The sequence below is a fragment of the Mustela nivalis genome, assembly GCF_964662115.1.
Source record: "Mustela nivalis genome assembly, chromosome: 1".
NCBI lineage: Eukaryota > Metazoa > Chordata > Mammalia > Carnivora > Mustelidae > Mustela > Mustela nivalis.
Window position 1 is genome coordinate 209,698,015 of NC_139020.1, and position 25,744 is coordinate 209,723,758.

The 25,744-nt window shown below is 40.0% G+C and overlaps 2 protein-coding genes across 2 annotated transcripts in view; one reads left to right on the forward strand and one right to left on the reverse strand.

Annotated features, from left to right (window-relative positions):
- LOC309865763 (olfactory receptor 7G2-like) overlaps positions 1-25,744 on the forward strand; it is a gene marked incomplete at both ends in the record, with an annotated part of 192,481 nt that overhangs the window by 40,450 nt on the left and 126,287 nt on the right. The window lies entirely within an intron of this gene.
- LOC309865791 (olfactory receptor 7D2-like) lies at positions 14,661-15,703 on the reverse strand (the record flags this gene model as incomplete). The annotated part of the gene is made up of 1 exon (XM_082732623.1): positions 14,661-15,703. The coding sequence occupies exon 1, from the start codon at positions 15,597-15,599 to the stop codon at positions 14,661-14,663; it is 939 nt and encodes a 312-aa protein (XP_082588749.1). The 5' UTR covers positions 15,600-15,703.

Sequence of the window (25,744 nt, forward strand, 5' to 3'; positions counted from 1 at the left end):
GTGCAATGGCAGGGTCATAGGGAAGTTCTATTTTTAATTTCTTGAGGAATCTCCACACTGTTCTCCAAAGAGGCTGCACCAACTTGAATTCCCACCAACAGTGTAAGAGGGTTCCCCTTTCTCCACATCCTCTCCAACACATGTTGTTTCCTGTCTTGCTAATTTTGGCATTCTAACTGGTGTAAGGTGATATCTCAATGTAGTTTTAATTTGAATTTCCCTGATAGCTAGTGATGATGAACATTTTTTCATGTGTCTGATAGCCATTTGTATGACTTTATTGGAGAAGTGTCTGTCTATATCTTCTGCCCATTTTTTGATATGATTGTCTGTTTTGTGGGTGTTGAGTTTGAGGAGTTCACTATAGATCCTGGATATTAACCTTTTGTCTGTACTGTCATTTGCAAATATCTTCTCTCATTCCGTGGGTTGCCTCTTTGTTTTTTTTGTTTTTTTTTTTTTTAATTTTTAAATTTTTTTTTAATTTTTTTTATATACATATATTTTTATCCCCAGGGGTACAGGTCTGTGAATCACTAGGTTTACACACTTCACAGCACTCAAAAAAGCACATACCCTCCTCAATGTCCATAATCCCACCCCCTTCTCCCAAACCCCCTCCCCCCAGCAACCCTCAGTTTGTTTTGTGAGATTAAGAGTCACTTATGGTTTGTCTCCCTCCCAATCCCATCTTGTTTCATTTATTCTTCTCCTACCCACTTAAGCCCCCATGTTGCATCACCACTTCCTCATATCAGGGAGATCATATGATAGTTGTCTTTCTCCGTTTGACTTATTTCGCTAAGCATGATACGCTCTAGTTCCATCCATGTTGTCGCAAATGGCAAGATTTCATTTCTTTTGATGGCTGCATAGTATTCCATTGTGTATATATACCACATCTTCTTGATCCATTCATCTGTTGATGGACATCTAGGTTCTTTCCATAGTTTGGCTATTGTGGACATTGCTGCTATAAACATTCGGGTGCACGTGCCCCTTTGGATCACTACGTTTGTGTCTTTAGGGTAAACAGCATGGAGGTTCCTCAAAATGTTGAAAATAGAACTGCCCTATGACCCAGCAATTGCACTATTGGGTATTTAGCCTCCTTGTTTTCTTGACTGTTTCCTTGGCTATGCAGAAGCTTTTGATTGTCGGGAGCCGGTACAGGAGGCCTACTCTAAGAGCTGTAAGGGACTGAATATGATTGGCTGTTCATTTAGGTCCACTCTCGCGGGAGGTGCATGAGCACTGCATTGTGATTGGTTAACATTGCCTGTATAAAAACGCATGCGCCGAGGGTAAAAGGGAGAGGAAGGAAAAAAAGTGATTAAAGAAGAAGGTTCGCCGCTACGTGAGTCTCCGAGTCGTTCTTGCGGGCCGAGAGCGACAGGTGGTGCCGAAACCCGGGAATCTCATCGTGAGAGACGCACGGAGTCGGCGACGATCAGGTAAAGAGTGCACCTATTTCTGTCTAGTGACAGGGAAAGTTCCTCAAGTCGAGGACGAGCGTAGAAAGCTTTCCGGGATGGGAAACGAGATGGCTGCAAAGTTCCTAGGATAAGGACGAGAGTAAAGCTTTCCGGGATGGGAAACGAGATGGCCACATATAAAATGCTGGGCCGCTTTCTGATATCCTTAAAGCAATTGGTACTCCTTTAAAAAATAAAACAGCTCATTTGTTTTTGAGAGAAGTGGGACAAACGGCTCCCTGGTTTTTGGAAAGGAGCAGAGGAGGGAAATCGCCCAAAAGCCAAGGTGAGCAAGATGCAAAAGGAGCTTGCAAAAAAGGAGGAAAAGCTAAAGAAGGCTATGGCGCAGCTCAAAATGCAGGGGGAAGTTATGGCGCAGCTGAAATTAAAAGCGGAAGAAGGAGCTATGGCGCAGTTACAAACAGAGACGGAAGTGGTAGATAACTTAGATCCTATGCCCACGCGCCCAGCCCCAACAGCGCCACCTTACGAGGAGCCTCCTCCGTATAAACCTTGCTGCACCAAGGCCTGCTATTGTGCGAGCTGCACCGCACGAGTGGCTGCCATAGTAGCCTCTCAGGAGTTTGGGTGGGAACAGGATTCTCATTCAGTCCTAAAATCCCCACTTACTCTAACTCCACCTTTTTTGGCTATAATTATACCTACCAAGACCTGGCGCAAGGCGCGTCAGCTCACCTTCTAGATAGGTGGCTGCTCTGCAACGCTGCACAGGCATGTACAGGCTTGGAAAGCCTTCACTTTATTAATGGGTCTACATGGCGTAACTGTACGTACAACTATCACGTAGGCTCTCGATTTGAAACAAATGTTACGTGCAATTGCACCTCAGCTAAGCACATAAGTTACTCACCAACGCCCATCTGTGTTAGAGCTCCCTTTCTCTTCATAGTTTTTAATGCTTCTACTATTAACAAGTCATCTAGTCTCTCTTGTGAGTCCCAGAATTGTCTGCTATCAGAATGTTGGAACGCCATGGTGGGAGACTTGGCAGTAATAGCCAAGATACCGACGTATATCCCGATGCCAGTACAGGTGAACCCCGACAACCTGCCGGTGCTGCTTCGACATAAACGAGACTTTGGAATAACAGCAGCCATTATTGCAGCTATCGCAGCATCCGCCGCTGCTGCTACTGCTGCCGTGGTAGTGTTGACAACCTCGGTACAGACAGCAGCTGCGCTCAACAACGTCACAGGAATGGTCGCTGAAGCATTGGCTACGCAAGAACAAATTAACGGACATTTGCACGCAGGAATCTTGATTGTAAATCAAAGGGTTGATCTTGTACAGGAACAACTTGATATCCTAGAGTCAATTGTGTCGATAGGATGCATACATAATATGGCCGGACTTTGTATCACCCCTATAGCTCATAACAACTTATCCTTAGCAGCTAACCTCTCTAGACAATTGTGAAGAATGCTTAATGGTACCTGGAACCGTCAATTTCAAAATTTAACTAGGCAATTACGAGCTCAAATTATATCCATAAATTCTACCAAAGTAACTATTGCACCTGTTAGTGAGAGGGAAAAAATGTTACAGCAATCTGTTTCGTTCCTCAAACAGTGGGCCGGACTTGGTGCCATGGCTGTTCTCTTAATCACAGCTAACGTACTAATGTTACGTTGGGTGTGTGGCCGTGTCCGTCACAATCAACGACAACAACACCTCATGGTTCAAGCCATGATGGCTCTTGAAGCCACCTCCCCCCAGATATGGCTAAGTATGCTAGATCGGTAGTCAAAGACGGGTAAGACTGATCCCACACCATAGCAACCTAAGACAGGGGCTCTTCGACCAGGGAGAGTACCCGATGATGGGTAAGCATGTGTGCTGAGGATTGGCAACCTAAGACAGGCACGATCTCAGCCATTATAAATAAATAAAAAAGAGGGAGATGTCGGGAGCCGGTACAGGAGGCCTACTCTAAGAGCTGTAAGGGACTGAATATGATTGGCTGTTCATTTAGGTCCACTCTCGCGGGAGGTGCATGAGCACTGCATTGTGATTGGTTAACATTGCCTGTATAAAAACGCATGCGCCGAGGGTAAAAGGGAGAGGAAGGAAAAAAAGTGATTAAAGAAGAAGGTTCGCCACTACGTGAGTCTCCGAGTCGTTCTTGCGGGCCGAGAGCGACATTTGATTTTGATGAAGTCCCAAAAGTTCATCTTCGCATTTCTTTCCTTTACCTTTGGAGACATATCTTGAAAGAAGTTGCTGTGGCTGTTATCGAAGAGATTACTGCCTATGTTCTCCTCTAGGATTCTGATGGATTCCTGTCTCACATTGAGGTCTTTTATCCATTTTGAGTTTATCTTTGTGTACGGTGTAAGAGAATGGTTGAGTTTCATTCTTCTACAAATAGCTGTCCAGTTTTCCCAGCACCATTTATTGAAGAGACTGTCTTTTTTCCACTGTATATTTTTTCCTGTTTTGTCGAAGATTATTTGACCATAGAGTTGAGGGTCCATATCTGGGTTCTCTACTCTGTTCCACTGGTCTATGTGTCTGTTTTTATGCCAGTACCATGCTGTCTTGGTGATCATAGCTTTGTAGTAAAGCTTGAATACCCAACTTTTGTAGCAACATGGACAGGACTGGAAGAGATTATGCTGAGTGAAATCAGTCAAGCAGAGAGAGTCAATTATCATATGGTTTCACTTATTTGTGGAGCATAACAAATAGCATGGAGGACATGCTTTTGTGCACAGTACAATGTTAATAAATAACTATTTTCATTAATGTATTCCTTTTATGGCAATCACTTTTTGGTAAATGACTGTCCCCAAACACAGTATTATAGAATTGTCATTTAGAAAAAGGGATCTCGAGTCAGACTTTCTGGAATAAAACATTTGGTCTACCAACTTACTCTCTGTGTGACCCTGACAAAGTTGATAATCTCTTGTTGTTGCAGATATCTCAGTTCTACTATGGGAGTAGTAAATATTCCCTGCATTGCATGCCTGGGGAGTGAATTAAATGAGATGACACATGTAATGTTTCTAGTGGTTCTTGTGACATACAGAGGACATTTGACAAATGTGGGCTTCTGTTCTTACCATTACAAAAACGTTGTCTTGTATGGCTATCATTTATCAATATTCTACTTAAACTGTGGCAGCCATCAAAGATGGAATTCTGACCATCATAAACACAACAGGTATGTCACCTCTTTTGACTACCATGTAGCACTTCTAGTTAATGAAGCCCCTATGCTTCCCTCTTTCTGATACCACCTGCCAAGTGGATTCTTCCAAGAAAGAAGAAAAAGCCTATGGATTACATAAATAACAAGGGGGGAAATCACAAATCATCAGAAATCATTAAAATTAAATACATAGCGTGTGTGAGAGTGTATACTGTATGTTCATGCTCACAAGTGGGAGTGTGTTACATTAAAAATCAGAACAATTAATTGCAAAAAAGATTGATTTGATAAAAAATATTTAAAGCTTCTATAAATCAAACCATCTTAAAAATTGAAAGGGAAAATTTAAGATGTGAAAATGAATGTCTACATCTCGATAATAGAAAAAGTTTTAGTATTATTAATTTCTATAGAATGCTAATTAATTAAAAGGAAAACAGAACCACTGAAAATCAGTTTAGCTTTGGATGGTGGGTAGAAAAGACTTCTCTGAAATATGAACATTTGAGCTGCTAGAGGAAGGACAGGTAATTAATTAATTAAGAAAAATAAGGAGATGGACACATTTTGGGCAGAAAGAATAGAATTTGCAGTTTCCCCAAGTTGGGTGAGCTTGGTAATGGAAGGGATTTAAGAGGCCAGTGAGATGCAGAGCAGACAGTGAGGTTCACGAGGGAGAGAGTATGTGAGGAGCACATGGGGAGCTACCTGTACTATTCCTTAATGTGCCTATCATGTTAGTAATAATATATATAGTTACATATATAATGTATATCTACTGATATCTAGATATATAATATATATTTTGTGGGCTATAAATGGAGGCTGTTTTTGCTCACCATTGTTTTCCCAGGGACTTACATAGTGTCTGCACATAGTAGTTGTTCAACACATGCAAATGTTAGATGTACAATAAAAACTAAGACCAAAAGCGTCAACTAGAATGCAAAAAAGGGAATCTTCAAGCTCATTGTATACCTGAATGTGAACACAAAATAGAATAGTAAGTTTAAACTCAATGCATTCATACCTACTTAAAAGAGTAGCATATCATGAAAAAGTCATACCTATTCTAGGAAAGAAAAGATGTTTAATGCTAGGATGTTTGCAAAAACAGGTTACCACAAATAAAGGGAAATGAAGAAGAATCATAACCATAATCACAATAGAAAATGGATTTGAGAAAATGCAGCAGCTGGGTGCCTGGTTGGCTCAGGTGGTTAGGTGACTGCCTTCAGCTCAGATCATGATCCCGGAGTAGAGTTCCAGAATCAAGTCCTGCATAGGCTCCCTGGTCAGTAGGGATTCTGTTCTCCCTCTGATGCTACCCCCTCTTATGCACTCTCTCTCTCTAAAATAAATAAATAAAATTATATTTAAAAAGGTGGGGGTGCTTGGGTGGCTTAGTAGTTAGGCATCTGCCTTTGGCTCAGGTCATGATCCCAGGGTCCTGGGATTGGCCCCTGTGTGGTCTCACTGCTCAGTGGGAAGCCTGATTCTCCCTTTCCCACTCCCCCTGCTTGTATTCCCTCTCTTGCTGTCTCTCTCTCTCTGTCAAATAAATAAATAAATAAAATATTAAAAAAAAAAAAAAAAGGAAAATGTAGTAGCCATTCCTGTAGTTAGTTGCCAGGATAGAGCTTCTAATTAAGGAGGAAACTAAGAACAATTTCTTTCTTTCTTTCTTTCTTTCTTTCTTTCTTTCTTTCTTTCTTTCTTTCTTTCTTCTTTCTTTCTTTTTTTAAGATTTTATTTATTTATTTATTTGTCAGAGAGAGACTGAGAGAGAGCGAGTGCACGCACAAGCAGGCAGAGTGGCAGACAGAGGCAGAGAGAGAAGTAGGCTCCCTGCCAAGCAAGGAGTCTGATGCGAGACTCCATCTCAGGACCCTGGGGTCCTGACCCCAGCCGAAGGCAGTGGCTTAACTGACTGAGCCACCCAGGCATCCCAGAACAATTTCTTAACCCAGTGAAGAATAGCTGTTGAGAATTACAACCAACAGAATACTCTACATTAAAATACTGAAGTATTTGTGTTAAATTCATGAAAAGGCCAAGGCAGTCCATTCCAAATTTAATCATTCAATATTCTCATGAACATTTAAAGACACTGATGAGAAAAGGAAATTAGCCTGAGTGTCAAATGCCAGAAATAATGACATCATTTTTAGATATATAGTGGATACAAAAGGAAAACAAAATAATATAGAACTATTAAGTGCTATCAGTAAGTCACGGGATATAATAGAAAAATCCAATCAGAGGAGGAGCAAAATAGTCAATACCCTGTGTTTAATAGATCTTCAGTGAGTAGTTAATGACTAAATAGTGGGACAGGCAATTGAACAGGATCCTACAATTCATGTGTAAGAATAGAGAAGAGGAGGAGATTCACTGGAAAATAACTTACCAGAGAGAGGATCTAGACTCTGAAAGAGAGAAAAGGAAACTTAGCAAGAGCTAGAAAAGACTGACGTAAGTAGTATATAAAGCAACTTCTAAATATAGAGACTTCAGCTCTGTTGACTAACTAAATATGGGACTTTACCTCTATCCTCACCTTCCCTGACAAAATTTATAGATAAAGCCCAGTTCCCACCTTGTTACCCCTTTCCCTTGTACTCCTCCAGCTCTGACTGGGAAGCAATGATCCTACTCTCTCTGAGGCTCATCACTGAAGCTTTCACTTCTCTATACTCTATCTTGGAGAAGCCCTTTCCCTAGGCTGACAACAGAGAATTGTAGGAAAGGGGCAGCAGGTATCTGTTATTATCATCTCAAAGGTTAAGTTCTTAGAGATCCTCATTAAATAAATTGCTTTACTGGTGTTCTTCTCTCTGAACCATTCCATTCCCTTAGGATAGAAAGATGAAAGAATGGGAAAATGTCAGATAATGCTATGTCCGTGTAGACAGCAGCTGACCAAGATGAAGATACTTTCTTCAAGGGGAAATTATTTTCTCTTTGGTTTGATTTAAATGAAAGGTTTCTCCCAAGGAATGTTAGACCTCTATGAGAACCAAACCCAGGAGTGAATGTTCCATGATGTTCATCTCTTCAGAAGTCTTTGAAGATTTCAAAGATCACTTCATGTCTGCAGTGTTATGGGGGCAAAGAAGTTCTTCCTGAAGAAAAGCAGAGTGGTTAATAGTTTTGGTTCTGTCAAAATAACTAACCAAATGAGGACTGAAACTATCCCTTGATATTTTCTGGTGACATGGAGGCTAGGGAGGGCTCCATTTTTCATCTCTAACATGAGGGAGAGGGTCATAAACAATCCAGGTAGAGTGGGTTGATGAATGGATGATACACAGATGCCAATATAAATCATCTATAAATTTTGTCAGGGAAGGTGAGGATAGAGGTAAAACATGGTATGGGAAATCATGGAGTACGGATGGGTAACACAATTTTTGTTTAATGGAAAATAAGAGAACACATTTCATTTCAAAGAGTGTGATCATATTTACTGCAGATATTTGAGTACACAACACATACTGACTACACAATTCAAAGGATGCATGTACTCACTGATGTGTAGGATATGTGGGTCCGGAAATCAAGGCTTGTTAGTAGAAGCAGCCCTCTCTAATGTCATGCCCAGTGAGCTGAGTGGGCAGTATTTGCTTCAGGTCTCCTCAACTCTGGCCTCAGCAGCTTTAGAGCTCTTGATGCCTACAAGGTAGCACTTGCAGAGACATAAAAAAAGTCCCATAGAACTTCAAGTTATGCAGTTGCCTGGTACTTGAGTTCCCTCATAGCAGAAACAAGAGTCACCATCCTGGCAGAGTTAATTGACCCTAGTCATAAATATTATTGTTTGAGCATGACATTGGCACACACTGGTATCCTATTATGTTCAGTCCATGGGTGGGAGCAGCCAACAGTATCCTCAGAGCAAAGAGTGGTGGGTATAGATGGCTCTCAGGCAGTTATGCTCCCACAGCAAGAGATTCGAGTAGTATGATCTTAGGTAAGTGAGTCAGCTTCCTTTAGGTGAGGGCAATTCTCTTGAGAGGGCTAAAGGCTGGGAGCTGTCAGAAGGCCTCACTCCCTGAATCTGGAGAATAACCCCATAATTCTGAAGGGAGAATTTGGCAACCCAGCCCCAGTTTACTGTCCACCCCATCACCATTTGGATAGTGACCCACAGCCATGTGTACAGGGTCCATGAGAGTTTATTTGTGATACGTGAACATCAGGATTTGGGAAGAACTGTCTTTAGGAAGTGGGAGCCACACTGAGAAATTAAGGATCTTGAGTAAGGCTGAACCAAGTATAATGTTGCCTTTCTGACCTGCTCCTTTGTAACTCAATTCTCTCCCACTAAGGCCATTAAAACAGAACATGAGATCAACCCATGCCACTACCAAGTGGAAATTATTTGCGGGGTATTTTACAGGCACATCAAACTGAACCTTTCCAAAAACAAACTCAATTTTTTCCCTCCCTCTCTCCTTCCTTTCTTAATAGGGATGAGGTTGGGGGCACTTGGATGGCTTTTTGGTTAAGCTGTTAAGCATCTACCTTGGCTCAGGTCAAGTTCCATCCCAGGGAGACTGCTTCTCTCTTTCCCTCCACACCTCTCTCCCCACTCAGCTCTCTCTCTCAAATAAATAAATAAAATCTTTTAAAAATTTTAAAAAATAAGGATGAGATTGGTATTTTGCATGGTCTGTTTTCAAAACTTTTTAATGATAAACTTTCAAAACTTTTGAATTTGAAACCTGAACCTATTCCTAAGAGAAATAATAACTATTTTAAAGCAGGATAATAAGTCTCAAATTACTAATATCACAAAATTACTATAAGGAAAGCCTGGTGTAGATGCAAATTGTGAAGAAAAAATATGGAAGCCTTATTTAAGACAATTTTGATAAACAGGAAAGTGGACAAATTGGAGTTCATAGAAAGGATATTGGTAATTTGGGAAATTGTATCATAAAATGGATGGATTACACAAATTCTTTCACCTACTTGAAGAGTGATGTCTTAGTTTGGGCTGTTATAACAAAATATCATAACCTGGGTGGCTTTAACAACAAAAATTATTCCTCACAGTTCTGGAGGCTAGACGTCTGAGAGTAGGGTGCCAGGACAATCAAGTTGTGGTGAAAGCCCTTTTCTGGGTTGCACATGGCTGACTTCTTATTGTATCCACACATAGCAGAGAGAAGAAACAAATTATCTTGTGCTTCTCATAAGAATATTAATTCTATTCATGGGGACTTTATCTTTATGACCATCTAATTTTAATTACCTTTCAAGGCTCCACCTCCTAATATCATCACTTTGGGGGATAGGGTTTCAATGTATGAATTTTGAGGGAACAGAAACTTTCTATCCATAATAAGTACTAATGGGGAAATGAGCTTCCATTGAGGATGTGAATGGCTGCTACAAAGGTGAATGGCATAATTTCATTCTTTCTTATAGATGAGGAATATTCCATTGTATATATAGATAACATCTTTTTCCATTCATCTATTGATGGGCACTTGCATTCCTTCCAAATCTTGGCTATTGTAAATAAATCTGGAATAAACATGGGGGTACACATATCTTTTTGAATCAGTGTTTTGTTTTTTACTTCTTTGGGTAAATACCCAGCAGTGAAATTACTGCATCATATGGTAATTCTATTACTGAGCCATAAAAAAATAATGAAATATTGTCATTAAAACAACATTGAAATGGGTTGCACCTGGAGTCTATAATGGAGGGTATAATGCTAAGTGAAATCAGAGAAATCAGAGAAAGACAAATACCACAAAATTTCACTCATATGTGGAGTTTAAGGAACAAAACAAATATGGGAAAAAAACCAAACCCAGACTCTTAAATATAGATAACAAGCTGGAGGTTGTCAGAGGGAAGATGGGGGGGGGGATATGGATGAAATAGGGGAGGGGATTAAGAGTACATTCATTGTGATGAGCATTGAGTGATGCATAGATTTTTTGAATCATTCTATTATACACCTGAGATTAATATAACACTGTATACTTATTTGTGGAGCATAACAAATATCATGGAGGACAAGGGGTGTTAGAGAGGAGAAGGGAGTTGGGGTAAATTGGAAGGGGAGGTGAATCACGAGAGACTATGGACTCTGAAAAACAATCTGAGGGGTTTGAAGTGGAGGGGGTGTGGGAGCTTAGGGTACCAGGTGGTGGGTATTATAGAGAGCACAGATTGCATGGAGCACTGGGTGTGGTGAAAAAATAATGAATACTGTTTTTCTTAAAATAAATAAATTGAAAAAATTAAAAAAAAAACACTGTATACTAATTATGCTGGAATTTTATTTTATTTTATTTTATTTATTTTTTTTTTAAGATTTTATTTATTTGTCAGAGAGAGAGCACGAGCGAAAGTGAGCACAGGCAGACAGAGTGGAAGGCAGAGTCAGAGGGAGAAGCAGGCTCCCTGTGGAGCAAGGAGCCCGATGTGGGACTCGATCCCAGGACGCTGGGATCATGACCTGAGCCGAAGGCAGCTGCCTAACCAACTGAGCCACCCAGGCGTCCCTATGCTGGAATTTTAAAAAAGTAATGTTTTTAATGAAATAAAGAAAAAGATTAGTGGCACATTTGTTCCAAGAGAACTGTAGTATAGTTTAAGTTATATAATGGACTTGGAGAATGACTCATCTATCTTCCCCAAACAGGCCTTAGTATTAGCGGATCCATTACAGGGAATTCGGTCTTCCGTAAGGAAATCCATCTGCTCATTTAAAAATTTTAAGATTTTTTTTTTCTGAAAAACAATCTGAGGGTTTTAAATGGGAGGGGAATGGGAGGTCGGGGTACCAAGTGGTGGGTATTAGAGAGGGCACGGATTGCGTGGAGCACTGGGTGCAGTGCAAATACAATGAATATTGTTATGATAAAAATAAATAAAAAATAAATTTAAAAAAAATTTTAAGATTTTGATGAAGTCCCAAAAGTTTATTTTCTCTTTTGTTTCCTCTGCCTTTGGAGACATATCTTAAAAGAAGTTGCTGTGGCTGATATTGAAGAGATTACTGCCTATGTTCTCCTCTAGGATTCTGATGGATTCCTGTCTCATGTTGAGGTCTTTTATCCATTTTGAGTTTATCTTTGTGTACGGTGTAAGAAAATGGTCAAGTTTCATTCTTCTACATATAGCTGCCCAGTTTTCCCAGCACCATTTATTAAAAAGACTGTCTTTTTTCCACTGTATAATTTTTCCTGTTTTGTCAAAAATTATTTGACCATAGAGTTGAGGGTCCATATCTGGGTTCTCTACTCTGTTCCACTGGTCTATGTGTCTGTTTTTATGCCAGTACCATGCTGTCTTGGTGATCACAGCTTTGTAGTAAAGCTTGAAATCAGGTAACGTGATGCCCCCAGTATTATTTATTTTATTTTTTTAATTAATTTATTTATTTTCAGCATAACGGTATTCATTATTTTTTCACTACACCCAGTGCTCCATGTAATCTGTGCCCTCTATAATACCCACCACCTGGTTCCCCCAACCCCCCCCCCGCCCCCCCCCGCCACTTCAAACCCTTCAGATTGTTTTTCAGAGTCCATATAGAACTGTCAAGCACAGTTTCCATTTTATTATGGTTTTCGCTCTCCCAATTAGCTAAGCTGTTTAGAAATAAAATAACAGGAGGCATCTGCCTGGCTCAGTTGGTGGAGCATGAGATCCTTGATCTCTGGATTATAAATCCAAGCCCCACAATGGGTGTAGAGGTTGCTTAAAAATAAAATATTTTTTAGAAAAAAGTAAGTAACAAAAGGAACATTTAATTAATTAAAATAATGCTAATGGATAAGGAAGATGTGGTCCATATACACTATGGAGTATTATGCCTCCATCAGAAAGGATGAATACCCAACTTTTGTAGCAACATTGATGGGACTGGAAGAGATTATGCTGAGTGAAATAAGTCAAGCAGAGAGAGTCAATTATCATATGGTTTCACTTATTTGTGGAGCATAACAAATAGCATGGAGGACATGGGGAGTTAGAGAGGAGAAGGGAGTTGGGGTAAATTGGAAGGGGAGGTGAATCATGAGAGACTATGGACTCTGAAAAACAATCTGAGGGGACTGAAGTGGTGGGGTGGTTGGAGGTTGGGGTACCAGGTGGTGGGTATTAGAGAGGGCACAGATTGCATGGAGCACTGGGTGTGGTGAAAAAATAATGAATACTATTATGCTGAAAATAAATAAAAAATAAATTTTAAAAAACCCTATTCAAATGACCATTTTAGGAACTAGACTAATATTCTTGAGGGGTCCAGTTAGACAATGTGATATATCCTACAGTCCTCTAAGTGGTTAGTGCCAGTCTTGTTTTAAGTTATACAGGACTCCAGGGCTACCATAGAAAGTATTACTTCTTCAGAGGAACTTACCTTCCATTGAAAGAACATTTCTGGGAGCACCTGGGTTGTTCAGTCAGTTAAGTATGTGACTCTTGATTTTTGCTCAGGTCATGATCTTGGGCTGTGAGATTGATCTCCCCATTGGGCTAATGTGCTGGGCATGGAGTCTGTTTAAAGCTGTCTCTTTTGCTCTCCCTCGTCCCTCCCCACAACTCTCTCTTAAAAAAAAAAAAAAAAGAGAGAGAGAGAGAGAGCATTTCTGGTACAATAATAAATTAATTATCCTCTTTTAAGGATGTTGGCCATGTACATATTAACATATATATGTACATGTGTATTTTTGTTTGTATAAGTATTAATGTGAAATTGAATTAAAGTTATCAATAAAGAGTGGAAGGATCACAAAGGAATGAAAAAGGTGACCTCAGATTTACTCTTAGCGTGACAGTAAAAATCACCAAAGAATGGATTTCCAGCTTTGGGATAGATAACAGTCAGAATAGGTTAGGCTCTATTGTTGAAAACAGCAACGGTGTGTGTAACAGAACTAAAATTTTTGATGTAATGAATAAATGATTTAAAGAAGAAATTCTGGTTTAATGAAACAAAATCTTGTTTCTTTCTCTTGAAAAGTGTCTATCAACTTGGGCAACCATCCAGCGGAGTCCCCCACCTATTGGCCAGCTTTCTAGACTCTGGATCTTGTGATGTCTTCATCCACAATAGCTATATCAAGGGAAGAATGAACATGAAGTATAATGTACCAGCTCTTCAACTGTTTCGGTCTAGAAGGGACCCACAACTTCCATTCATATTTTAGTGGACACATCAAAACCTATTATTACCAACTTTAACTTCAAGGGACAAAGAAAATGCCATTCTTTGGGGTATCCAATAGGAGACGATAACCAGAAATATTGTCAACCAAGCAATAAAATTCACCATTGAACTGTACACATTGAAATGCACGTGAAAAGCTGGGCAGCCTGCTCTAAAAATATGGGCTCAGGGTCAGAGTTCTGGATTTTAATCCTGGTTTTGCCACTTGGTCTCTCTGTAATGTTGGGAAAGATTTTTAAGCTCTTAGATTCTCAATTTCCATAACTCTAAAATGAAGACAGTAATCATTCCCATTGAGGAAAATCTCATAAGATAGTAGAGAGATGTTAACATAGGCTTCCCATATAATAAGTACTGAAACACTGACTGTATTTTGATATGCATTTTATCCAGTTAAAAAAACCCAAAACACTGTTGGTAATACATGCACATGAACAACACAGATCTACAACAAAGCACGTAGAAACAAGTTAAGGTAAATTATCAATAGTTTAGCATTCTCTGCCAACATCTGAGATAACAAGGCTAAAGCAAATGCTCCAAATCCAAGTTAGAACTCACTTGTGAGGAAGTAAGAGAGAAGATTGAGGACATACTTTTTGGACAGCAGAGAGGGCAGAAAGATCATCAGATAAATTATGTGGAAGTTAATTGTTTAAAAGTGTGTAGAAACTAGGAGAGAGCAGTCTTAGACTCTTCAGGATTAGGTGTAAGAGGATATGCAAGATTCAAGAGTAAACTTTAGAATCAAAGTTTTTTCCCTTGGGATCCATAAAACTTCTTAGTCCTGGGGCCAAGAGATCCATCACAAACAAGAGGTCACTCTACTGAGAAGTCTTCCCAAAGCCCCCTTTACATCCTTGTTCCTCAAGCTGTAGATGAAGGGGTTCAGCATGGGGGTGACCACAGTGTACATCACCGAAGCCACAGAGACTTGTTGGGGGGAATGAGTTACTGCAGAAGTGAAGTAGACCCCAACACCTGTCCCATAAAATAAAGAAACTACTGAGAGGTGAGACCCACAGGTGGAAAACGCTTTTTGCTTCCCCCCCGATGAAGACATCTTCCTAATGGATGAAGCAATCTGTGAGTAGGAGAAAAGGATCCCAACAAGGGGAAAAACACCCAGCACACCAGTCATAAAGTATATCAGTGTGCTGTTCAGGAAGGTATCAGAGCAGGCCAGCTTGAGAATCTGTGTCAGCTCACAGAAGAAATGTGGAATTTCAAGATCTCTGCAAAAGCTTAGATGCATCATCAGAGAAATGTGAAGAAGGGATGTCATGACACCAACAAACCAGGTCATAAAAACCAGCAGGCCACAAAGGCGGGCATTCATGATGAGTGTGTAGTGCAGGGGGTGGCAGATGGCCACAAACCGGTCATAGGCCATTACAGTCAGGAGTAGAGTGTCCAGGATAGGAAAGAACATGGAAAAATAGACCTGTGAGAGGCAGTCCATGTAGGAGATGGCTTTATTCTCTGTGTGGATGTTCAGCAGCACCTTGGGCACTATGGTGGTGCTGAAACAGATGTCGACCAAAGACAGGTTGGAGAGGAAGAAGTACATGGGGGTGTGGAGGTGGGGGTCAGAGCAGATGGCCAGAATGATGAGCAAGTTCCCAAGCACAGTGACTAAGAACATGGACAGGAACAGCCCGAATATGAAGGGCTGTAGTTCTGGATCCTCAGAGAGCCCAAGGAGGATGAACTCTAAAATTCCTGTTCGGTTTCTTGCTTCCATGTACCTGATAGAACTACAAAGGAAGAGACAAGAGCAACATGAATGAGCAGCAAACTGGTACCCTCCATGTAATAAAAATGTTGGCCATGCCTTTCACTCAAGTTATTTATGTAGTGAGTCACTTTGTCTAAGTGTTGGGTCTCCTTTCACTTATAAGTGAAATCTGAAAAAAATGGAATCTCTTATGCCATCCACTTATCTTGAGCAAACTAAGTCAGCTAGAGAAGGACAAATATATGATTTCACTTGTATGTGGAATTTAAGAAACAAAACAAACAATTACAGTGGAAAGAGAGAAGAAAACCAGAGTGCCTGGGTGGCTCAGTAGGTTAAGCATCAGTTTTCAGCTCAGATCATGATCTTAGGGTCCTGGGTTCCAGGCCCATGTTGAGCTACCTGCTCAGCAGGGAGTCTGCATCTCCTTCCTTTGCCCTTCCTACTCTCATGCTCCCTCTCTAATAAATCAATAAAATTTTAAAGAGAGAGATAGAGAGAAACCAAGAAACAGACTCTTAACTATAGAGAACAAGCTGATGGTTACCAGAGGAGGGACTGGTAGGGGGTTGGGTTAAATAGGTGATGGGGATTAAAGAGTACATTTGTTGTGATGAACATGAGGTGTTGAATGAATGTGTTGAATCAGGGACACCCAAGTGGCTCATTCAGTTAAGCATCTGCCTTTGGCTCCGGTCGTGATCCCAGGGTCCTGGGATGGAGCCCTGCATTGGGCTCCCTGCTGACCTGGGAGCCTGCTTCTCCCTCTGCCACTCCCCCTGCTTTTGCTCTTTCTCTCTGTCAAATAAAGGAATTCTAAAAAAAAGGGAGAGAGAGGAAGTGTTGAATCTCTAAATTATACACTTGAAACTAATATTATACTATATGTTAACTATCTGGAATTTAAATAAAAACAACCCTTCCCCAAAATTGAAAAAAAATCCATTTTATAACAACAGAAGTAAAATGCAATTCTACCGCATTGAGTTCAGAATTCTTAATTACCTATCTTTTTAAAAATTTTTTAAATTTAAATTCAATTTACTCAGCATATATTATATTTTTAGTTTCAGGGGTAGAATTTAATGATTCATCAGTTGCATGTAACACCCAGTGCTCATTACATCAAGTGCCCTCCTCAATGCCCATCACCTAATTACCCCATCTCCTCCTCCTGACCTCCCCTCCAGCAACCCTCAGTTTGTTGCCTAGAGTTAATAGTCCCTTATGGTTTGCCTCCCTCTCTGTTTTTATCCTAACCACCTCTCTTAAGCATTCATTTTATGTAAGCCTGTCACATGTTTATGGAGCCTCTAAATGGCACATCAACATTATGTACCTCCTAGTAGGAGGCACCAGAAAGGACCCAATGCTACTTCCCTGAGATTCCTGCCAAGGATGTAGGACTTCAAACTAAAGACTAGGGAGCATTGGACAAACCCAAATTGAGGGACATTCTACACAAGTTCTGACCTGCGCCCTTCAAAAATGCCAATGTCATCAGATACAAAGATAGTCTAGAACTGTTCCAGATTAAAGGAAGCTTAAGAGATGTGTCAATCAAGAAATGCATGATCCTGGACCTTTGTTTGCTTCAGGATAATTTTCAAAATAGGAATGAGTTCTGTAAATTTGTAGTAGTATTATATCAAAGTTACTATCTTGATTTTGATCATTGTATTGTGGTTGTGTGAGGAAAATGTCCTTGTTTTTAGGGAATACCAAAGAGTTAGAGGTAAAGAGGTACCATATTTGCAGTGTGACTAACTTGCAAACGGTTCTGAAAACACATATGAAGAAGAGAAAGAGAGAAAAAATGGTTGAAGAAAAAGTAAAGGTGGTAAAATTTAACATTTGGGGGATCTGGTCAAGGATATACATAGGAGCTATTTATATTGTTCTTCCAACTTTTCTGTCAATCTGAAATGAGGTCAAAATTAAAAGTTAAAAAGTAGCAGTTTCACACAATGCCCAGTCAAAAAACAAAAAGCAAAAATAAAAACAAAACAACAAACCAAGAACATAAAAACCCATCCATGATTGCATGGAGCACTGGGTGTGGTGAAAAAATAATGAATACTGTTATGCTGAAAATAAAAAATTTTTAAATTAAAAAAAAAAAACATCCATGAGATATTGTCAGGGAAGAGTCAAACTTCTAAGACCACTGCAGGTGAGGTGACCATTCACAGATTTAGAGCCCACTTTCACACTTCCCTAGAAACCTCAGCCAGGGGAAGTAGTCTAAAGTGGTCCTAGATGAAACGCATTCTAGGACTCAGGCAGAAGCAACACAAATCTCTTGGAAAGAGCTTTCACTTGACGATGTCTGCCTCCGTGTCCGCAAGGGAGATTGGTCTGAGATTTTTCCATCTTTTAACAGCCTTTCCATGCTTGCCTGTCAATGCTGGTGCCTTCCGACTTCCCAGTCTTATTAAGGGTCACATCAGCCCTTCCCTTCTGAAGCACCAACACTTCTGCATTCTTAGGAATTCTAAAAATGCTGTGATTCTTCCCCTAACCATGCCTGTGGAGTACTGCCCTCCCTGCCAGGGTTCTTGCATGCCTTTGTCTTTCCTGTAATCATCCCTGTCCTCAGAGGAAACATCACTTCCTCAGAGGAGCCTTCTCTGAGCCCTCCCTCTTTGCCCACCATGTGTAGTTCCCTAATCCATGCCTTTATAGTCTCCTGCATTTTTCTTCGCTGCACAAATCATAACTATATATTCACGTTTACTTATGGAATGCTTTAATATCTGTCCCTCTCACCACTGAATCATCAACCACACAAGTTCAGATCACATGTTACAAAATTTACTTTTCCTCACGTTCCCCCGTGCTTTGTACTCAAACGTCATGGAAAGTGGAATAAAGACTGAAACCAAAAATGATCACATATATTACAAACTAGAAAGCTAAAGGTTGATCTCACATTGACTGTGGAAGCAACAAACTGAAAAAGAAAACAATTCATGGAGCATGAATCAATTGATGCAGAAAATAGTATAGCTTCAAAAGAAATCAAAATACATTTAATTAAATGTAACAGTTACTGATGGGAAGGGAACAGGGTAAAATTTTAGTCACAGGGAATCAAGAATACTGCCAAAAGGTGATCAAGAATAGCTATGCTAAAGCAAGGGTTAATCCAAGGTCCATTATTAAACCCTAAGAAACAGACCAAGGAAACAAAAAGCTGAAAGGGGAAATAATGCCTGTTGTTGTAATTATTTAACATTGTCTCCAATTATTCAAAAGAAATGCCCTAAGACAGAAAAGTGAATGCAATATATTAGGAAATCAGAAGAAAATCTGGCCGCTGTCAGCTGCTGCAATACTGAAGAAAGTCAACTTAAACACAATGAGGATGAATCAGTGTCATTAACCTCTTATGGATCTGTAAACAACTGTTAGGAAAGACAAGAGAAAGGCCTGTTCACAATTGCAATGACAACATAGATAACACCCAGCACGGAGTGAGCGTTCAGTACATATTTCATGAATAACAGACTGTATACAACCTGGTAGAAACCAAGTCATGGTGATGGTGGGGTGGAGAAGCAGATATCCTTCTGGGCAGAGATTCTTCAATTATTGCACGCACTAGAATCACCTAGAGGATTTGCTAAAACAGATTTCTGGGTCTCCTGCCCAGAGTTTTGTCAGCAGGTCTTGGGCAGGGACTGGGAAGATGCATTTCTTTTTTTTTTTTTTCTTTTCTTTTTTTTTTTTTAAGATTTTATTTATTTATTTGACAGAGAGAGAAAGAGAGCACAATTAGGCAGAGAGGCAGGTAGCGGGGAGGGGAGAGGAAGCAGGCTCCCTGCTGAGCAGAGAGCCTGATGTGGGGCTTGATCGCAGGATCCTGAGATCATGACCTGAGCCGAAGGCAGAGGCTCAACCCACTGAGCCACCCAGGTGCCCCAGAAGAGGCATTTCTAACAAGCTCCCAGGAGATGCTGCTGCTGCGGCTACTCCAGGAACCCCATTTTGAGAGCTACCACACTAGAGAAGCACAAGGAAGCCTTGAGCAGGTGGGTTAGAAACTCTTAAGAGTCCACTTGAGGAAATGCCCATGCCAGTGACACTGAGAAGTCACTAGTTTCCAGAATGAGGGCCCATTAGAGTTGGCAGCAACAGAAAATAGTAGCAGCAGAATCCAAAAATACATAAATAACCAGGGAAATAAATTCCAGAGGTTAAAAAAAAAACCAGCCATGAGTCAATAATCCGTCCTATTACCTCCTTCCCCCAACTGATTTTTAATCCTCCTTTTCACACCCAGGACTCACTAGGACAGTGTGACTCAACTGGCTGGCACTGCATAAAGAAATATTGGTGCAACCTCTTTCTCCTCTATTAGATGTGGATGACAGATTCTATACCAGAGTATAGCAGGGAGACAGAACCTGTCACCAAGTCATATCCGTGAGAGGCACCCGGGTGGTCTCCTCCTCGTCAGGTGTCACTGAACTATGGGTGAGGATGCTAGGGAAGTGTTTATGGTTTCTCGAGTCCCTGGGGGGGATGATTTCTCATTGCTCTTCATTAAATAAATTGTTCCTCTGATAGGCTATTCTTCAAGTCATTCAACTCCTTTGGGGTAATGAGAAAATGGCAGAACAGACCCATGTGTGCTAATTCTGTTTTCCAGGAAGGCATCTTTGGAGCCAGATGAATCTCTCTGCCCTCGTGGGCTTATTAGTTCTTGGAAGAGCTTTCATCACTATGGATTTGCCTTTGAGAAAAAGAGGTTCCCCCTCAGGAATGTGTCCTTGCTGCAAAGACCCATCTCCCATAGCCACAGAGCTTAGGGTCCGTCTCAAAGTAACACAGAAGAAAGAAAGTTGCACGTGTCTCAGTGAATCTCCTGTGACCATACTGTGACTGTATAGGCTATATGGTATTGAACACGGGTGTGTAGATAAACAGTCCTGCTTCAAGAGAGGGAGGATGAACCGTGTAAAATGATGACACTAGTCAAGTAGTAAAGGCTGAACAATGTCCTTTGGATTTATTAACATGGACAATAATAGATAGAGTGATTTGGTAAAAGGGTGGGGAGGACTCTGCTTATACAGGGACTGGAGGGTGACTCAGCAGTGAGAAAGTTGACCTCTTGAGTTGCAGAAGAGTGACCTCTTCATCTGTCAAGAATGTTCTCGATAGAGGGAGGGTAATACCATGTATTTTTTTCATTTTGGACATGAGAAAATATTTAAATGACAAAGGAAGCACTCCAGTTGATTGTACAAATTAAACTAATATTCCATGATTTACCATAAAAACAAGTTCTGCCATATGTGTTTTTTTACATTCTTCACATAATCTTTTTTTATTTTTTTTTTAGTTTATTTTTAATTTATTTTCATTGTAACAGTATTCATTATTTTTGCACCACACCCAGTGCTCCACGCAATCTGTGCCCTCTCTAATACCCACCACCTGGTTCCCCCAACCTCCCACCCCCCGCCCCTTCAAAACCCTAAGATTGTTTTACAGAGTTCATAGTCTCTCATAGTTCACCTCCTCTTCCAATTCCCCCCAACTCCCTTCTCTCCATCTCTCCATGTCCTCCATGCTATTTGTTATGCTCCACAAATAAGTGAAACCATATGAAAATTGACTCTCTCTGCTTGACTTTTTTCACTCAGCATAATCTCTTCCAGTCCCATCCATGTTGCTACAAAAGTTGGGTATTCATCCTTTCTGATGGAGGCATAATACTCCATAGTGTATATGGACCACATCTTCTTTATCCATTTGTCCATTGAAGGGCATCTTGGTTCTTTCCACAGGTTGGCTACCGTGGCCATTGCTGCTATAACATTGGGGTACAGATGGCCCATCTTTTCACTCCATCTTTTATCTTTGGGGTAAATACCCAGGAGCGCAATGGCAGGGTCATAGGGAAGCTCTATTTTTAATTTCTTGAGGAATCTCCACACTGTTTTCCATAGTGGCTGCACCAACTTGCATTCCCACCAACAGTGTAAGAGGGTTCCCCTTTCTCCACATTCTCTCCAACACATATTGTTTCCTGTCTTGCTAATTTTGGCCATTCTAACTGGTGTAAGGTGGTATCTTAAAGTGGTTTTAATTTGAATCTCCCTGATCTGCCATATGTTTTTAAATGAATAAATCAAGGTCACTTGGGTGGTTCAGTCTGTTAAGCATTGGCTCTGATCTCAGCTCAGGTCTTGATCTCAGGTTCATGAGTTCAAGCCATGAGTTGGGTATGGAACTTACTTAAAAAATGTTTAAAAATGAATAAATCATTTATTTTACAAAGTATTTACTCTTAATTATAAGTGAAATGTATTATTTTTAATTAGTTGAGTAAATTAAAACTGGAATGATGAAATAAAAGTCATATGTATTATTAACACAACTTTAGTGACTAGATGAAATTTCCTGTCAACAAGTATAAATAGCTTTCTACCATATGTGTGTGTGTGTGTGTGTGTGTGTGTGTGTATAAAACTGAACAAATAGCATGGAGGACATGGGGAGATGGAGAGGAGAAGCGAGTTGGGGGAAATTGGAAGGGGAGGTGAACCATGAGAAACTATGGACTATGAAAAACAATATGAGGGTTTTGAAGGGGCGGGGGGTGGGAGGTTGGGGAACCAGGTGGTGGGTATTAGAGAGGGCATGGATTGCATGGAGGACTGGGTGTGGTGCAAAAACAATGAATACTGTTACACTGAAAAGAAATAAAAAATTAAACAAAACAAAACAACTTAAAAAGCATTTGTAATCTCAGTGGTATAACCCAACAGCCATTGGAACCATAACTACAAGACTTCAAATAATATATGGGAAATTTCTTCATCCCTTTTAGTAAATAGTCTTAGAGAGCAAAAACTTCATAATAGCAAGATTCAAAAAACCTATGACATGAATTCATATATTTAGACTATGAACAGAACACATTGCTTAATAAATTTAGAAATTCTTTGAGACAAAAATGTATCAAAACATTAATTGGACAGGGTCTCTTATACCACAAGACTCAGTTAAAGAAAATTATGTCCATTTTTTCAAAATTTGAATCAAGTGCTGTGTGATATTCTTTAGACTCTGGACAATTATTCAGTTGAAACTTCTATGTTAAAAATATCCTTTTTCGACTTTTCCTGATATTTTCCTAACAAAATTTTGAGAACTGAAAAAATATGTTTTGTCATCCATCTAAAAAATCTTTCTCTTTATTTTCTGTGTAAGGTTCTGACCAATACATGTAGCTGATCAAAGTTCTAAGAACAAATCTGGAATAAAAGGCTTCAAAACATCTGTTGGTTATACACCCATGTTCATAGAAGCTTATTCACATAGACAAAAGCTGGAAGCAACTAAAGTATTCACTATGAGACTCACAGATGAACAAAATGTTGTGTAAACATATGGGGAATATTATTCACCCTAAAAAAGGAAGAAGTTCTGACACACACTACGACATGGATGAACATTGGAGACATTGTTCTAAGTGACATAGGGCACTCCTGAAACGGAAAACATAGAAACTATATGACTCTGCTTATGGGAAGTTCCTAGGGTAGTCAAATTCAGAGAGACAGAGAGGAGATGACGGGATCCAGGGGTGGGGCAGGGAGTGGGGGTAGTCACTGTCTCATGGGGACAGAGTCTCAGCTTGGAAAGATGAGAAAGTTCTGGAGATGGATGGAGGGGATGGTTGCACAACAATGTGAATGTACCTAATGCCACTGAGCTGTGTACTAAAAGTAGTTAAAATGGTACCTTTTTTTTTTTTTAAAGATTTTATTTATTTATTTGACAAAGATCACAAGCAGGCAGAGAGGCAGGCAGAGTGAGGGGGTCAGGGAGCAGACTCCCCGCTGAGCAGAGATCTGGATGCAGGGCTCAATCCCAGGACGCTGGGATCATGACCCAATCTGAAGGCAGAGGCTTTAACCCACTGAGCCACCCAGGCGTCCCAAAATAGTAACTTTTATATATTTTTTATTAATATATAATTATTAATATATATTATATTTATTATATACATTATATAATATAGTGTGTGAAAAATGATATGGAAAATAATAGAAAGAGTGATCTGGTGAAATGGTGGGGAATTCCCAGTGCATATATATGATATACCATATAATATATATACATATACACACACATATATATATATATATAATATATAGTGATATATATTATATATATAAGAAGTTGTCTGACTGCTAAAACTGATGCATGTTTATTTTTTAAAAAATATTTATTTATGGGTTGCCTGGGTGGCTCAGTGGGTTGAGCCTCTGCCTTAGGCTCAGGTCATGATCTCAGGGTCCTGGAATTGAGCCCCACATCAGGCTCTCTGCTCAGCAGGGAGCCAGCTTCCCCTTCTCTCTGCCTGCCTCTCTGCCTACTTGTGATCTCTCTCTCTCTCAAATAAATAAATAAAATCTTTTAAAAAATTAAAAATATATCTTCAAAATGTAGGGATAGAGGGCACATAACTGAATATCATCAAAGCAATCTATGAAAAACCCACCGCAAATATCATTCTCAATGGAGAAAAACTGAAAGCTTTTCCGCTAAGGTCAGGAACACGGCAGGGATGTCCATTATCACCACTGCTATTCAACATAGTACTAGAGGTCCTAGCCTCAGCAATCAGACAACAAAAGGAAATTAAAGGCATCCAAATCAGCAAAGAAGAAGTCAAATTATCACTCTTCGCAGATGATATGATACTATATGTGGAAAACCCAAAAGACTCCACTCCAAAACTGCTAGAAGTTATACAGGAATTCAGTAAAGTGTCAGGATATAAAATCAATGCACAGAAATCAGTTGCATTTCTCTACATCAACAGCAAAACAGAAGAAAGAGAAATTAAGGAGTCAATCCCATTTACAATTGCACCCAAAACCATAAGATACCTAGGAAAAAACCTAACCAAAGAGGCACAGAATCTATACTCAGAAAACTATAAAGTACTCATGAAAGAAATTGAGGAAGACACAAAGAAATGGAAAAATGTTCCATGCTCCTGGATTGGAAGAATAAATATTGTGAAAATGTCTATGCTACCTAAAGCAATCTACACATTTAATGCAATTCTTATCAAAGTACCATCCATCTTTTTCAAAGAAATGGAACAAATAATTCTAAAATTTATATGGAACCAGAAAAGACCTCGAATAGCCAAAGGGATATTGAAAAAGAAAGCCAACGTTGGTGGCATCACAATTCCGGACTTCAAGCTCTATTACAAAGCTGTCATCATCAAGACAGCATGGTACTGGCACAAAAACAGACACATGGAACAGATCAATGGAACAGAATAGAGAGCCCAGAAATAGACCCTCAACTCTACAGTCAACTAATCTTCGACAAAGCAGGAAAGAATGTCCAATGGAAAAAAGACAGCCTCTTCAATAAATGGTGCTGGGAAAATTGGACAGCCACATGCAGAAAAATGAAATTGGACCATTTCCTTACACCACACACCAAAATAGACTCAAAATGGATGAAGGACCTCAATGTGCGAAAGGAATCCATCAAAATCCTTGAGGAGAACACAGGCAGCAACCTCTTCGACCTCAGCCGCAGCAACATCTTCCTAGGAACAACGCCAAAGGCAAGGGAAGCAAGGGCAAAAATGAACTATTGGGATTTCATCAAGATCAAAAGCTTTTGCACAGCAAGGGAAACAGTTAACAAAATCAAAAGACAACTGACAGAATGGGAGAAGATATTTGCAAACAACATATCAGATAAAGGACCAGTGTCCAGAATCTATAAAGAACTTAGCAAACTCAACACCCAAAGAACAAATAATCCAATCAAGAAATGGGCAGAGGACATGAACAGACATTTCTGCAAAGAAGACATCCAGATGGCCAACAGACACATGAAAAAGTGCTCCATATCACTCGGCATCAGGGAAATACAAATCAAAACCACAATGAGATATCACCTCACACCAGTCAGAATGGCTAAAATCAACAAGTCAGGAAATGACAGATGCTGGCGAGGATGCGGAGAAAGGGGAACCCTCCTACACTGTTGGTGGGAATGCAAGCTGGTGCAGCCACTCTGGAAAACAGCATGGAGGTTCCTCAAAATGTTGAAAATAGAACTGCCCTATGACCCAGCAATTGCACTATTGGGTA